This window comes from Mastigoproctus giganteus, chromosome 2 (assembly GCF_048544385.1).
Source record: "Mastigoproctus giganteus isolate SK-2022 chromosome 2, ASM4854438v1, whole genome shotgun sequence".
Lineage (NCBI taxonomy): Eukaryota > Metazoa > Arthropoda > Arachnida > Uropygi > Thelyphonidae > Mastigoproctus > Mastigoproctus giganteus.
In genome coordinates this window covers 199,828,731-199,844,006 of record NC_143576.1, presented here as the reverse complement: position 1 = coordinate 199,844,006, position 15,276 = coordinate 199,828,731, and the positions used below count along the sequence as shown (strand labels likewise).

General features: G+C 37.8%; 1 protein-coding gene across 1 annotated transcript in view; it reads left to right on the top strand.

Moving 5' to 3' along the window:
- The window catches only part of LOC150089906 (uncharacterized), a 550,032-nt gene that overhangs the window by 519,681 nt on the left and 15,075 nt on the right, over positions 1-15,276 (top strand). Inside the window, exon 21 of the mRNA XM_090389700.1 lies at positions 5,153-5,301. Coding sequence (XP_090245826.1) covers positions 5,153-5,301 — 149 coding nt within the window. The remainder of the gene's footprint in view (positions 1-5,152; positions 5,302-15,276) is intronic.

The window sequence follows — 15,276 nt, the reverse complement described above, 5'->3', positions numbered from 1 at the left end:
AATATATAATATCAAAGTGCATCCAGTTCTTTTGTGACTGCATCATAGTATCCAATCAAATTGGACAGGCAAGACTTTCCGTTAACAAAACCATGCTGAGTCCGAGCTATAACTGAAGTCTTGTCTAGATGATCCTGCAGAGCTTCTTTAACCAGTGCCTCCATTAATTTTCCTGGAACAGAAGTTACACTCACAAGTCTATAATCACTTGTGTCAGCCTTTGATCCTCCTTTGTGAATTGGGGTCACATTTGCACATCTCCAGTCTATGGGTACCTCCCCTGAGTCCAAAGAAGCTCTCATAATTATGGCTAAGAGTTTGCTTACTTCCTTTGCTGCCTCCTTTAATATAACTGGATAGATCCCATCCACCCCGGGTGCCTTTTTTATGTTTATCCTCAACAATTTCTCCTCAACTTTCCTCTCAGTTATTACAAAATCATCTAGCTCACTGCCAGAGTTTAATTCACCTCTGGCATTCCCCTCCCTGAATAACTCCTCATGTGTGGATGTAGATGCAAAATACTCGTTTAGTTTGTTAGCCACCGGAGCTGGATCCTCAACTGTTGAACCATCAATATCCAGTGGACCAATCTGATTCCTCCCTTTCCTTCTAAAGTTTACATAGGTAAAGAACTCTTTTCTGTTTTTCTTTGCATCCTTTGCCTGCCTAATCTCCTTTGTGACTTGGTTACAGACCAGCTTATATCTATCATAGGCTTCCATGTCACCCATTAATTTATATGTATCCCATGCATTTTTCTTCTCTCCCACATCTCTCATTAGTTCATCTGACATCCATTTAGGCCTAAACTTTGAACAGTATTTCTTAGTTGGTATGTAAAGCCTAGTAGCTTCCAAGATAAGTTCTTTGAATGCTTCCCATTCTGAATTTGCTGTTGGTAACATCATCAGTTGGTCCCACTGTATAGAATTTAAATACTGTTTCACACCATCGTAGTCACCTTTACGAAAGCAAAAACCCTTCCCTTTACCTCTGATGGTAGTTATCTCTTTGAGTAAATCCCACTTTAGCACACTGCGATCACTGCCAACTAGTGGTTCCTTTATCTGCAGATTCTTAATGCATGAAGAATCACTACTGATAATCAGATCAAGAGTATTACTCCCTCTAGTTGTCTCCTGAACATGCTGATGTAGAAAACAATCATCCAATAAATCCACAAAAGCCTTAGTAGTGTGTGAGTGACCAATCCACAAATTCCAGTCAATATCTGGGGAATTAAAATCCCCCATTATAAGACTCTCTGATTTACTGGCCCACTCTATTTCCCTGTACAGTTTCTTATTATACTTATCAGAGTCATTAGGCCTATAGCACACTCCTACTCTCAATTTTGATCTCCCAATGCTTATTTCACACCAAACTGACTCGACACTGCACTGTCCAGCGATGTCCACTGGCTTCACTTCCTTGGATTTTATGTGTTTCTTAACTACTAGCATAACCCCCTCCTCCCTTCCTATCCTTTCTGTACACATTGTACTCTCCAAATTCTAGTTCTGCATTCCTTATATTTGTGTGACACCACATCTCTGATATCCCAACAATATCTGCCTTTGATGTTTTGAGAATTCATCAAATTTATTTACCAAACTACTAGCATTGGTGTACATGCAAGTATACATGCACCTGTTCCTATTCTTAGCTACCCTAACACAACCCATGTGTTTACTTGTACTACAATGACTTCCAGCGGTCTCTGAAATAACTTGCATCTTGTTTTCCAGGCTGCTGCTCATTCCAATAGAAGCAGTGCAAGAATCACTTTCACCTCTGCCAGTGGCTACTGTTAATCTGTTAGTCCTTGTATCCCCCTCAAGCTAGCAGTTTTCCGACCCACCCAACACTGCCTCGATAGCATCAGCAGATATTCTTGCACCCTTTCTATTTAAGTGTATCCCATCCCTGTAGAAACACTCTCTCCTATTAACAAGTAGAGACCAGGCTGAAAACAATTCTACCCCTTGAGCCTTGCACAATCTTTCCAGGGCCGAATTGATGACAAGTCTCTCATCATATACTCCCTCCTATCATGTCTGGTCATAATTGCAGACACTTTCAAATTCAAACCTAATTCACGGCTTTTCTTCAACAGTGACCTGTACTTTTTACTGTTTCTGTACTGTTTCTTCCGTTCTCCTACTAGCTGCAATACTAGATGCAATCGTAGACACTACTTGGGTTTTATACTAAGAGATACTGTTTGGGGCTTAATCCTAAATGGTTATCAGATGCACTGATCAGACTTGTGGCAGAGAAGAATGTACATGGGATACATATAAAATATCAGGTGATACAAAAGCCAACATTACATATAAACTAGTCTGCAATCAAGTCACAAAGGAGGTTAGGCAAGCTAAGGCAGATAACGAGAAGTGCCTGACAAAGAATGCAAAGAAAAGCAGCAGAGACTTCTTTACTTGTATAAACACTAGAAGGAAGAGAATGAATGATATTGGTTCACTAAATATGAATGGTTTAATTGTTGATCTTGTTCAGGTTGCTGATAAACTGAATAAGTATTTTGCATCTGCATTTACACACGAAGAATTTTTTAGGAAATTCTAACAGGATGCTGAATGATTTTTTGATTACTGAAAGGAAAGTGAAGGAAAAGCTGTCGAAGCTAAATGTAAAAAAGGCACCTTGTGGTGGATCGGATCTATCCAATTATATTAAAGGAGGCAACAAAAGAGGCAAGCAAACCTTTAGCCATGATTATAAGAGCATGCTTGGATTCAGGGGAGGTTCCTCTGGACTGAAGATGTGCAAATTTATTTGCAATTCATAAAGGGCGATATGAGTAATTATAAACCTGTTAGCTTGATTTCTGTTGCAGGGAAAATAAAGAGTCACTGGTGAAAGAAGTAATGAAGGTCCATCTAGACAGGAATGCAGTTATACTGCAGTCAAAGTATGGATTTGTTATGGGGTGATCTTGTCTGACCAATCTGATTGGATACTATGACACAGAAACAAAAGAACTAGATGACAAAAATAACTTTGACATCATATACTTAGATTTCAGAAAAGCTTTTGATGCTATTGCACTAAAAAGACTGCTATACAAATTGTAGCAGTGGGAATTAAGAGCAAGTTACTGCTATGAATGGAAAGGTAGTTGAGATTGAGTGGGAGAAGACAGAAAGTGGTTATGAATGGGCACTGCTCTTTTTGGATAATATACAAGAATTTTCCATGGTTCAGTGCTGTGTCCAATGTTGTTTTCAATATTTATTGATGAAGCCATATCAGGCTTAATGTTTATGTTTGCAGGGTGGTTAATCACTGTAATCAAGGCATACTGCTGCAGCAAGATCACAGTTAGAATATATTACCCAGAAGCTCTGAGAAGTGGCATTTGAGGTTTAATGTTCATAAATATAAGGTATTGCATATGGGCAGCAGTAATCCTATAATAACAATTAATCATTTTTCACCACCATGCTCAAGGTGGTGAAAAATGAAAGCAATTTAAAGGTAATTGTACACTCTAACATGAAGTTCTCTGAGCATTGCAAGCAGGCTGTTAGGTGATTATCCTATTTATTAAGGCAATATTTAGGCCATATCTTTAGTACTACTTATAGATCTGGTAGCCTCATTTTAAGAAATGTGGATCCCTTGTAATGGGTGTGGAGAAGAGCAACCAGATGAGTGAACTCAAAGGGGTACTCTTACCAGGAAAGGCTTCAGTTTTGCAAATTGTTGTGCTTGAAAACTAAGTACTTGCAAGGAAACTTGATTTAAGTGTTTAAGGCTTTAAATGGATTGTGTAAACTTAATGATGATGGTATTCTAACTCTCTTTCAGACACCATATACAAAGGGACATAAACTGAAATTGAAAAAGGATGTCTGCAGGTTAGATGTGTGAATATTTGCCTTCATCCTGAAAGTAATTGATTGTTTGAACAAACTATCATCTGGTGTCATGGAAGTGGGTAGTTTGACTAAATTTAAGGAATAATAAGATGTATTATTATCTAAGGTGGATGGCGCCTCCGTAGCCAGGTGGGAAGGAGCAGCAGCTCGTAGCACACACTTCTTGATTAGACCGGGGTTCAAGCCCGTCACCACCAAATATGGAGGATGCGGAAAGATCAGGGAATGACCACCGCATATCCCGGAGCAATATGGCCTTAGTTGCTAATGCTCCTAACAAACAAACTAACAACAGCCAAGGTGGATTAAAATTTTTTTTTTATGATGCTGTACAAGGCAATGGAGAAAGAAGGTGCTTTACACATTTGAATATCTGCAGGTTTTAATTTTGAGGATATTTATTGCAAAGAACAGAAGTTCGTGAGAATAGTGAAAAATAAAAGTTAGTTTGTTAAGCCCCTAGTTCAACATGTGGCTGGATGATGGATTTACAAATGTGGATTTGGATGAACAATGCATGCCAGAGAAATGAAACTTGTTATAATGGTGACTGTAGTGAATCCATGAGAGGAGGTAATTAATTAATCCAGTCACTCCATTTTGAATGAGGTCAGTGATTTTTTAGAGAGATTTTGTGTGTAGAATAATGCTTCTACCTCAGACGTGAAACAGCATTCTATGGAAAAGTTGGGATTTGTACAGAGTTAACAGCTCTTTAGAAGAAAAATAATCCTGGAAATTAATGGTAATGAAGAGGCTACACAAGGAATATCTTATGCTATAGAGTCAAAATGTGGTTTTGACCACTCTGTACAGCACACCATAAAAAGAAAATAATATCTGTCTAAAACAATGTATAATCTAGGTAGAGAAATCTGATCTTCTCTAGAGATTGCAAAACAGTTTTAGAAACTCATGTATAAATTTCTAAGATTGCTGTATGAGATTCTAAAATCTCACTTCAAGAACTTCATATGCAAACATGAATTATTACCAAATGAATCAGAAAAACAAATGGGTCTTGAATTTTGTCTACATAGTAATTTGAACTAAACACTTATTCTATATAGTAAATATAGAGAGAGTTAAAAAAATTCCCTGTGCATCTAATGAAATGATACTGTCACCTTGGATGTGAATAATATCATTCACAGTAGTTGCACAGGAACATTTTATTCATCACATAATACTGTATGTGTATTTTACTTAATTCTAACTGTAAGTTTTTTTTCAAAAAATTCCAGGGTAATAAGATAGCCTATCTGACAGAACCTCCAGAAGGATTTTTTCTTAAAAGTAGATGTCAAGTGAAAGAGCAGAAAGATACACCCAGTGGACTTACAGAAGAAAAATGTGCACGGCCAGTAACAAAAGGGTGTGCTGGCCTTTGCAGGTAGGTTCACTGTAGTTTTAGAATGGCAAGAATCTCCATTTGTCTAGAAGACTAATGTAGATTCTTAGAAAAGAATGGGACTTTTGCCATATAGGAGATTCCTAGAAAATAATGGGCCTAACTTTTGGGGCAAGCCTAAATTTAACTAGACAAGTGTGATCGTATATTGTTTGTAAGGAAAAATTCAGGTAAATCATTTGGGTAACTATAGATTATTGTGAAGAGTTTCTAGGCTTAGGCGACATGAGGATGAAGGAAACTTAGTGTATTGGCTGCCTGTAGTAAAAGATAGTAAAGTAGATGGATATTCTTCAACAAAGCTGCTATTTCCTTGGGAAAGGCTACTATTTTTTGGAACTACAAGAGATTACACATTTTTCAGTACCTCACATCTGCTTGCTAATTTTGTCCTTATTATAATTTTTTGACTTTAATGTCATCTTCATATGTGAGGACAGAGAATTTGAATTCTCAATCTCATGTAATCCTGTAGACAAGAAAACTGCATTAGGTAATCATGTAGCCAAGAAAGAGCTGCATCCCTCACACCATATTTGAATTTTTTTGTGTAAGAGCAGATCATTTGGAACATAATCAAAATATTTGGTTAAATCAATATAGTCAGTGTCTAATTGAAGGTGCCACTATCTGTTGTTTCCTTTAATTTGAAAATTAAAGGAAACAACAGATTGATTTATTTAGATTGAAAGCCTGCCAAGAGAAAACTACCACTAAGGAAGCTAGGAGGGATTTGTTCATAAGCTGTAGGCTCCAAAAGTTTACTGATTATGTGGCAATAGAAGAGATCACTACCCACCCTTATTTATTTCTTCAAGTAGAGTAAACCCTTGGCTATTCACACTAATTATGAGGAGAGCAGGCATGGATAATCCAAAATTACTGTATAATTGTTAAGCATTCATAGCTGCCAACTCTACAGATTTACAATGGAGATGCCATCTTTTTTTTTTACTCAATTTATCCTTTCTCTGTCTTACCATCATAATATAGTTGGTAACAAATAGCTTCCTCATCTTTTTGCAAAAACTCAGTTTTTCCCTCTTTTTCTTTTCCCAAAAAATAAAATAATAAAATAAAACTACGTTAAAATCGGAATTTTTTTATTTCTACTTATGTAGCCTACAACAGCACACCTGTTGTAGGCTACATTGCAAAATAGAAACATGCAATAGTAGCACTGTTCTCTGTTATGTGCAATAATTTCATAGTACTTCTGTAGTGTAAAGCTCTGGAGGCCTCATCTAGAAAGGATGCTAGAACGAGTACAACAAAGGGGTGCTCTTACCATGAAAGGCTTAAATTCTGCAAATTGCAGTGCCTGGAGAGTAGACACCTGTGAGGTGATCTGTTTGAGGTGTATAAGGCCTTGAATGGGCTGAGCAAGCTGAATGCTGATGCAATTCTTCCTCTTGCTCAGATTAAGAACTTGAGGGGGGGATAAATTAAAATTGAGGAAAGACAGTTGTAGAATAGATGTGAGGAAATTTGCCTTTAGCTAGTGGGTGGTTGATTGGTGGAACAGACCCATCTTTTGTTGTGGAAATTGATAGCTTAAATAAATTTAAGGCTGAGCTGGACAGGCATTTGGAACGAATGGAGGGGTGAAATAAGAGGGGGGTTTGCCTGATGCTGCATAAGCTTGCTTTCTTGCATCATATGCCTCTACTAATGCTAATGCTAATTAACAGCATATTTCAGAAGACATACATGCAAGATTTTCTTATGTGTTGTAAAATCTGAAAAAGGTAACATGTCTACCTTGTGCACCATATTGCAGATGTGATTTTTCAGTTTCAAGTGGCAGGAAACATAATGTAATCAGACATTTGGAAATAAATAAGCATAATGAGAGCATACAGTGCATAGAAATAAACGCAAAAATAGATGTGACAATGATGACACAGGTGCAAATGCTTATTTCCATCTTTTATCATAGAACATAATCTTCCTCTGAGTTGTGCTGATCATGCAGGTGCATTGTTGAGAAATATATTTCCTGATAGCAAAAACAAAAAAAAAAAAAAAACTGTTGTTAAAGACCAATTACAACTGACATCATTACTGAAATTGCACAAATAAGAGAAGAAAAGGTAATGATGGCTCTGAAAAGTGGGCCATTTTCTATTGGCAAAGCTATAAATTTTGTCTCCCTGCCAAATTGACAAACAGCCCTCACATTATATTTAACATTTTCACTGCTTCCTAATGCATATATGCAGCATTGGGCTTTTAATCCACTTTGAGGGCAAACCACCTGGCTTTTAGAACTTTTTTCTTCAATTCAACAGAAGAAAAATCAAATATTTTTGTCAAGCAACCTTCACTAATGTTGATTAATTCAGTCATAGCGAGAAAAGTCCACAAATGTCTGTGTCCACTCCAATCCGCATTGACTCAATCTCTTGGTTTTCAATCCCAGGTCAAAAAAGTTGTTGGAAAAGCTAGCAGCGAAAGTGTTAAAAATCACTCCAAATCAACCATTCGGCTCTCTGATTCCTCTCCTTCAGTGGTAGACCCAGCAGTATGGTAGTTGTCTTGCTGACATTTTTGATTGATACAGATGGCTGTAATCAAAGTAATCCCAAGTAATAATAATAAAAAAATCATCAGATTGAAAGTGGCTTTCAGTGCCAGCATTGGAAGGTGGAGACTTTACAAGGATAACAAATTATCCCAAGGGTACAACATTGGATTTTCTTCTTCTTCATCTCCTGAATGACCTGAAAGAATGTCGGATTCCTTCAAAAAAACTGTCTGACACTTATTGATAATGCATCTGTTGTGTTAAGCCTAAAAACTGGAGTAGCAATGGTAATAAAGGAGGTTATTGAGCATTTGGTGGTAATAGGCTGTCCTAGTCATCTTATTAATTTGTGTGGTAAAAAGCCTTCTTGTGAAAGCTTCTGTCTGCCAGGAGCAAAGGCAGACAAGAAGTTTTCACATCATCTTTTAAGGGCACAAAATATGATATTAAGAGTAGAAGACTGATGGAATTACTTAACAAGTACAGGTCAATGTTGAAATAAATGCCGTATGAGTTAGGGTTGAATCTGAAAGTGTCTGCAATTTTGCCGAGACACGATAGTTGGGAATATATGATGAAAGCCTTGTTGATCAATTTGGCCCTGTACAGACTCTGCAAGGCTCAAGGGGTAGAATTTTTCTCAGCCTGGTCTGTGCTTGTTAATAGGAGAGACTGCTTCTACAGCAATGGGATACACTTAAATAGAAAGGGTGCAAGAATATCTGCTGATGCTATCGAGGCATTGTTAGGCGGGTCGGAAAACTGCTAGCTTGGAGGGGATACACGGACTAATAGATTAACAGTGGCCACTGGTAGAGATGAAAGTGATTCTTGCACCGCTTCTATTGGAATGAGCAGTAGCCTGGAAAACAAGGTGCAGGGAATTTCAGAGACTGCTGGGAGTCATTGTGGAACAAGTAAATACATGGGCTGTGTTAGGGTAGCTAGTAATAGGAACAGGTGCATGTATACTTGCTTGTACACCAAAGCTAGGAGTTTGGTAAATAAATTTGATGAATTTGAGGTGTTGGTCAAAACTTCAAAGGCAGATATTGTTGGGATATCAGAGATGTGGTGTCACACAGACATAAGGAATGCACAAATGGAATTTGGAGAGTACAGTCTGCAGAGGAAGGACAGACAGGAGGAGGGGTTATGCTATTAGTTAAGAAATACATAAAATCCAAGGAAGTACAACTAGTCAACATGGGCGGACAGTGCAGTGTCAAGTCAGTTTGGAAGCCAAGTTGAGAGTAGGAGTGTGTTATAGGCCTTATGACTCTGATGAGTATAATAAACAACTGTACAGAGAAATAGAGTGGGCCAGTAAATCAGCGTGTCTTATAATAGGGGATTTTTTTTAATTTCCCAGATATTGACTGGAATTTGTTGGTTGGTCACACACACACACACACACACTAGCAAGGCTTTTGTGGATTTTTTGGATGATTGTTTCTACAGCAGCATGTTCGAGAGGCAACTAGAGGGAGTAATACTCTTGATCTGATTATCAGTAGTGATTCTTCACGCATTAAGAATCTGCAGATAAATTAACCACTAGGTGGCAGTGATCACAGTGTGCTGAAATGGGATTTACTCAAAGAGGTAACTACCATCAGGGGTAAAGGGAAGGGTTTTTGCTTTTGTAGAGGTGACTACAGTGGTCTGAGACAATATTTAAATTCTATATGGTGGGACTAACTGATGATGTTACCAACAGCAAATTCAAAATGGGAAGGATTCAAAGAATTAATCTTGGAAGATACTAGGCTTTTCATACTAACTAAGAAATATTGTTCACTGTTTAGGCCTAAATGGATGTCAGATGAACTAATGAGAGATGTGGCAGAGAAGAAAAATGCATGGGATATATATATAAATTAACAGGTGACACGGAAGCTGGTCTGTAACCAAGTTACAAAGGAGGTTAGGCAGGCAAAGGCAGATTACAAGAAATCTTCGGCAAAGAAAAACAGCAAACAGTTTTTTACTTATGTAAATTCTAGAAGAAAGGGATGAATCAGATGGTAGATATCACACAGAGTGAATACAATTGAATTATGATATACCTTTAAAACATTAATCAGAGAAGCCTCGAATGCTTATATACCATTAAAAAAACATTCCACAAGGAAGATTCCAAGTTGAATGAATAAGGAAGTTGCCACATTACTTGAGCAGAAAAAGGCAGCATAAAAAAGTTAGAGTAATAAAAAGTACTGAAGCCTATAACAGCTACAAATTGATCTGTAATAGTGCACAGAAAAAGTTAGGCTGGCAAAGGCAGGTTATGATAAATCGCTAGCAAAGAGTGGGGATAAGGATTTCACATATATAAATGCAAAGAAGATAAGGACAAACCAGATTGGACCCTTATGTAATGGACGTAGGATAGTATTAGCTGAAATTGCAGATGAACTCAACAGTTACTTTGCATCACTATTTACAGAAGAAAAACCCTTTGTGTCAATAAGAAATTATGGGAGTGAAGTTGAAAAAAATGTAATTAATGATGTTGAAATTTCGTGTTTATTTAATGAAAAAAACTTTCGAGCATACAGGTCAGTAAGGCTCCTAGGGTTGATGGCATATATCCTATGATCTTAAGGGAGGCATCAAATCAGTACATTGAACCATTGAGGCTAATTATGACAGCATCACTGGACTCAGAAGAGATTCTGTTGAATTGGAAAAAGTGCCATTGTATCTCCATTACATAAGGGTGGTTCTAAGACTGAAGTGGGAAATTACCCAATGGTCAGTCTAACTTTAGTAGTAGGGAAAATCATGGGGACAATAATCAAGGGTGGAATTCAGGATCATTTAGATAGAAATGGAATTCTGAAGGACATTCAGCATGGTTTTGTAATAGGAAAAACATGTTTAATTAATCCGGTTAGCTATTTTGTGAGGGTCACTCAAGAGCTAGATTTAGGGAATTATTTTGGGATTATTTGAATTTCAGCAAAGCATTTGACTCAGTCCCACATGAGCAGTTACTTTATAAGCTGGAACAGGTTGGAATCACAGGGAAAATCCTTAGCTGGATGGCTTCAAGGCAGGAGGCAGAGGGTTGTAATAAATGGTTATTTCCCAGATTGGGTTGATGTAAGAAGTGTGGTTCTCCGAGGATCAGTATTAGGACCACTGTTGTGTTTGATTTTCATAAATGATATCGATGAAGAGATAGAGGGAGTGATGTCTAAATTTGCATATAATGCAAAGATTGGTAGAGTAGTTAATGATCACTGCCAAGAAGAGCTCCTTTAGAGTGACTTAGATAGCCTTCAGGAATGGTCAGAAAAATGGCAATATGTCAGCAATATGCAAGGTATTATGCCTTGGAACACAGTAACCCCAAAATAACTTATACACTGGTTAGAACTGAACTAAAGCCAGTAGTGGAGGAAAGGGACTTGGGTCAAACATGAAGTTCTCCAAATATTGTAAACAAGTTGCAAGAAGACCCATGATGTTCTATCGATGATTTATCGAACAATTGCTAGTAGAGAGATAAGGCATCATAATCCCATTATATAAGGCTATTGTTAGACCACACTTGGAATACTGTGTTCAAGTATAGAAACCACACCTAAAGAAAGACACTGTGCTTCTTGAAAGGGTCAAGACAGGTAACTCACCCGGTGAGATCTGCAAAAGGGTGTCCATATGAGGAAAGACTTCAAATATGTGGGTTGCAGAGCTTGAAAACTAGGCACCTTAGAGGAGACTTTTATTGAGGCATTTAAGGCTCTGAGAGGCACAAGCAAAATGAATAAGAATGAAATTTTCACGGTTATAAATGATTCTAGAACTAGGGGCCATAATTTCAAGTTACGGGGGGAGTTGTTTAGACTGGATTACAGGAAGTTTTATTTTAGCCAGTGAGCTATAAATTACTGGAATAAGTTACCTACATGAGTGGTAGAGGTTGACAGTTTGCGGAAATTCAAAGGTCAGCTGGATAGTTACTTACGGGAGGAGGGAAAGCATAGGTTGTCTATTTTCTTTTTTCTTATTAATTGTTATTATATATTTTTTAATTTCTTCTTAATATTATTATTTTATTTATGTATTTATTTTATTTTTTTTCATTTTGGCTGGTGCAGCATAAGCTATAGGCTTCCTCACCATGTGGCCATTGCCACATGGTGCATGGTGTGAAATATAAGACAAGACTAATTTTTAGAAGAACTGAAATTAGTTATCATGGCAGCAATGAAGAATTACCTGGAGATCAGTATTTAAGGAATTGATAGTTGATATTCAATAAGTTGAAGCTGTTTTTGCAGGGTGAGATTTCTCAAACTGAGAGGTGGAATACAATGTACTTTCATCTGCAAAACTATGGTAGGATTTCCAATGAATGGAAGAAGATTATTAATATACAAGAGGAAAAGAGTAGAAGAAAGAACTGAACCTTGGGGAACACCAACTTCTCCATCAGCAGAGAAGTTTGAAGACAGGGAGCCATCTACCATCACCCGCAGTGAGCGGTCAGAGTTTTATAATATAAAAATATAAATATAAAAAACAGTTGGCAAGCCAAAAGCCTTTGAAATGTCAAGAGAAACTGCTTTAGTCTCACTAAACTTTTCCACTGGATTTATCCATAGATGGATAAATAAGCCAGTATATCACAATGGATCAACACTGATGGAATCCATACTGCCAATCACTGGTCAGCTGGAAGGTTTCTAAATAGTTTAGGAGTTGGGAGTCAATGGATTTCTCCATTACTTTAGAATGAGGACTCATGGGAGGTCCCCATGGACTGGAGTTGTGCAACTGTATCACCAGTTCTCAAAGGGTGACACGAGTAATTACAGAACTGTTAGTTTAACTACTGTTCTAGGGAAATTAAAGGAGCACTGCAAGATATATGGGTAAATAAGCCAGTATCTCAGAAGGGATCAACACTGATGGAATCCATACTGCCAATCACTGCTCAGCTGGAAGGTTTCTAAATAGTTTAGAAGTTGGCAGTCAACGGATTTCTCCATTACTTTAGAATGAGGACTTAGGGGAGGTCCCCACGGACTGGACATATGCAACTGTATCACCAGTTCACAAAGGGAGATCAAAGGGTGACATGAATAATCACAGAACTGTTAGTTTAACTACTGTTCTAGACTGGAACAGTAGTTAAACTGGAACAAAGACTGGAGTAAAAGTTCAGACACAGCATGGCTTTGTTAAGGGGAAATCTTGTCTGACCAATTTGATTGGATACTACGATATGGTCGCAAAGGAACTGGATGTAAAAAATAATTTTGATATTAGATTTTAGGAAAGCTTTTGATACAGTTGCACATGGAAGACTACTGTACAAATTGGAGCAGTATGGCAGTAAGGACAAGTTGTTGCTAAGGAAAAAGGGATGGTTGAGTGGGAGAAGACAGAGAGTGGTAGACCTGCTCTTCATGAACTATTATTAGTGGAGTCTTCCAGGGTTCAGTGTTGGGCCCATTGTTTTTTCTGTATTAATCAATAATATATTGATGAAGATATATCAGGGTTGTAATGACAGTATGCTACTGCAACAGGATCTAGAAAAGTTGAGCAGATGGGCTAGAGGTGGCAACTGAAGTTTAATATTGACAAATGGAAAGTACTGCATGTGAGTAGCAGTAACCCCACAATAATGTACCAACTGTGTGATACTACACTCGGGGTAGGAGAATGAAAATGATCCTGGGGTAATTAATTGTGCAGTAAAATATGAAGTTTTCTCAGCAGTGGAGACAGGCTGCAAGAGTAGCTAATGGGGTCTTGTCAATGATATGCAGGAATTTTGCTAGCAGGGATAAGGAGGTGATTATCCCCTTGTATAAAGCAATGGTCAGGCCACACCTTGAGTACTGGTCTAGAGGTCTCATTTTAGGAAAGATGTAGAGATGCTGGAAAGAGTTCAGAGAAGGGCAATGAGATTGATGAGCAGAACAAAGGATTGCTTTTACCAAGAAAGGCTGAAGTTCTACTAAAATTGCAGCTTCTGTAGACTAGGTACCTGCAAAGTGATTGATATGTATAAGGCCTTGAATGATTTAAGCCAGCTCAATGCTGCTAGGATTTTTCCTGTTGCTCAGATTATGCACCTGAGGGGGGGGGGGGGGCATAAATTCAAATTGAGGAAAGACAGCTGTAGAATAAATGTGCAGAAATTTGCCTTTAGCCAGCAAGTGATTGATATCTGGAACAAACTTCCATCTATTGTTGTGGAAGTAGACAGCTTAAATAAATTAGCATTAGCATTAATATTAGAGGCATATAATGCAAGAACGCAAGCTTATACAGCATAAGCCAAAACAAAACTTTCTATTGCACCCATCCATTTGCACGAAATGTTTATCTAGTTCTAGCTTGAATTTATTTAAGCTGTCAATTTCTATAATGACAGATGGAAGTTTGTTTCAGCAATCAACCACCCGCCGGCAAAAGGCAAATTTCTGCACATCTATTCTACAACTGTCTTTTCTCAATTTGAATGTCCCCTCAGGCAATTAATCTGGGCAAGAGGAAAAATCCAACCAGCATTGAGCTTGCTCAAACCATTCAAGGCCTTATACACGTCAATCAGATCACTTCGCAGGTGCCTAATTACTAGACACCATAATTTGTAAATCTTAAGCCTTTCTTTGTAAGAGCAATCCTTTGTTCCATTCACTAATCTTGTTGCCCTTCTCTGTACTCGTTTCACCAGCTCTACATCCTTCCTAAAATGAGACCTCCAGACCTGTATACAGTGCTCAAGGTGTGGCCTGACCATTGGCTTATACAAGAGGATAATCACCTCCTTATCCCTGCTAGAAAAATTCATGTATATCTTTGACAAGACACCATGAGCTACTCTTGCAGACTGTCTGCACTGCTCAGAAAACATCATATCTGACTACACAATTACCCCAGGTCCTTTTCATTTTCTACCACACAGTTCATACGTTACTCTGGTTTTGTTGCTAACCATATGCAGTATTTTACATTTGCCAATGTTGCCACCTCTCAGCCCATCTGCTCAACATTTCTAGATCGTTTTGCAATAGCATACTGTCATTAGTGTCATTAACAACCCTGCCTGATATGCTAAGTTTGCATATCATATGCAAACTTAGACATTAAGCCTGATATACCTTCATCAATATCATTAATAAATACAGAAAATAACAATGGAACCAACATTGAACTCTGGAAGACTCCACTAATAAAATTAGTCCATGAAGAGCAGTGTCCATTGATTATCACTCTCTGTCTTCTCCCACTCAACCATCCCTTAATGTCATGCTGCTCCAATTTGTACAATAATCTTCTATGTGCAGCAGTATCAAAAGCTTTTCCGAAATCCAAGTATATGATATCAAAATTATTTATTGCATCCAGTTCCTTTGTAACCACATCATAGTATCTAATCATATTGGTCAGACAAGACTTCA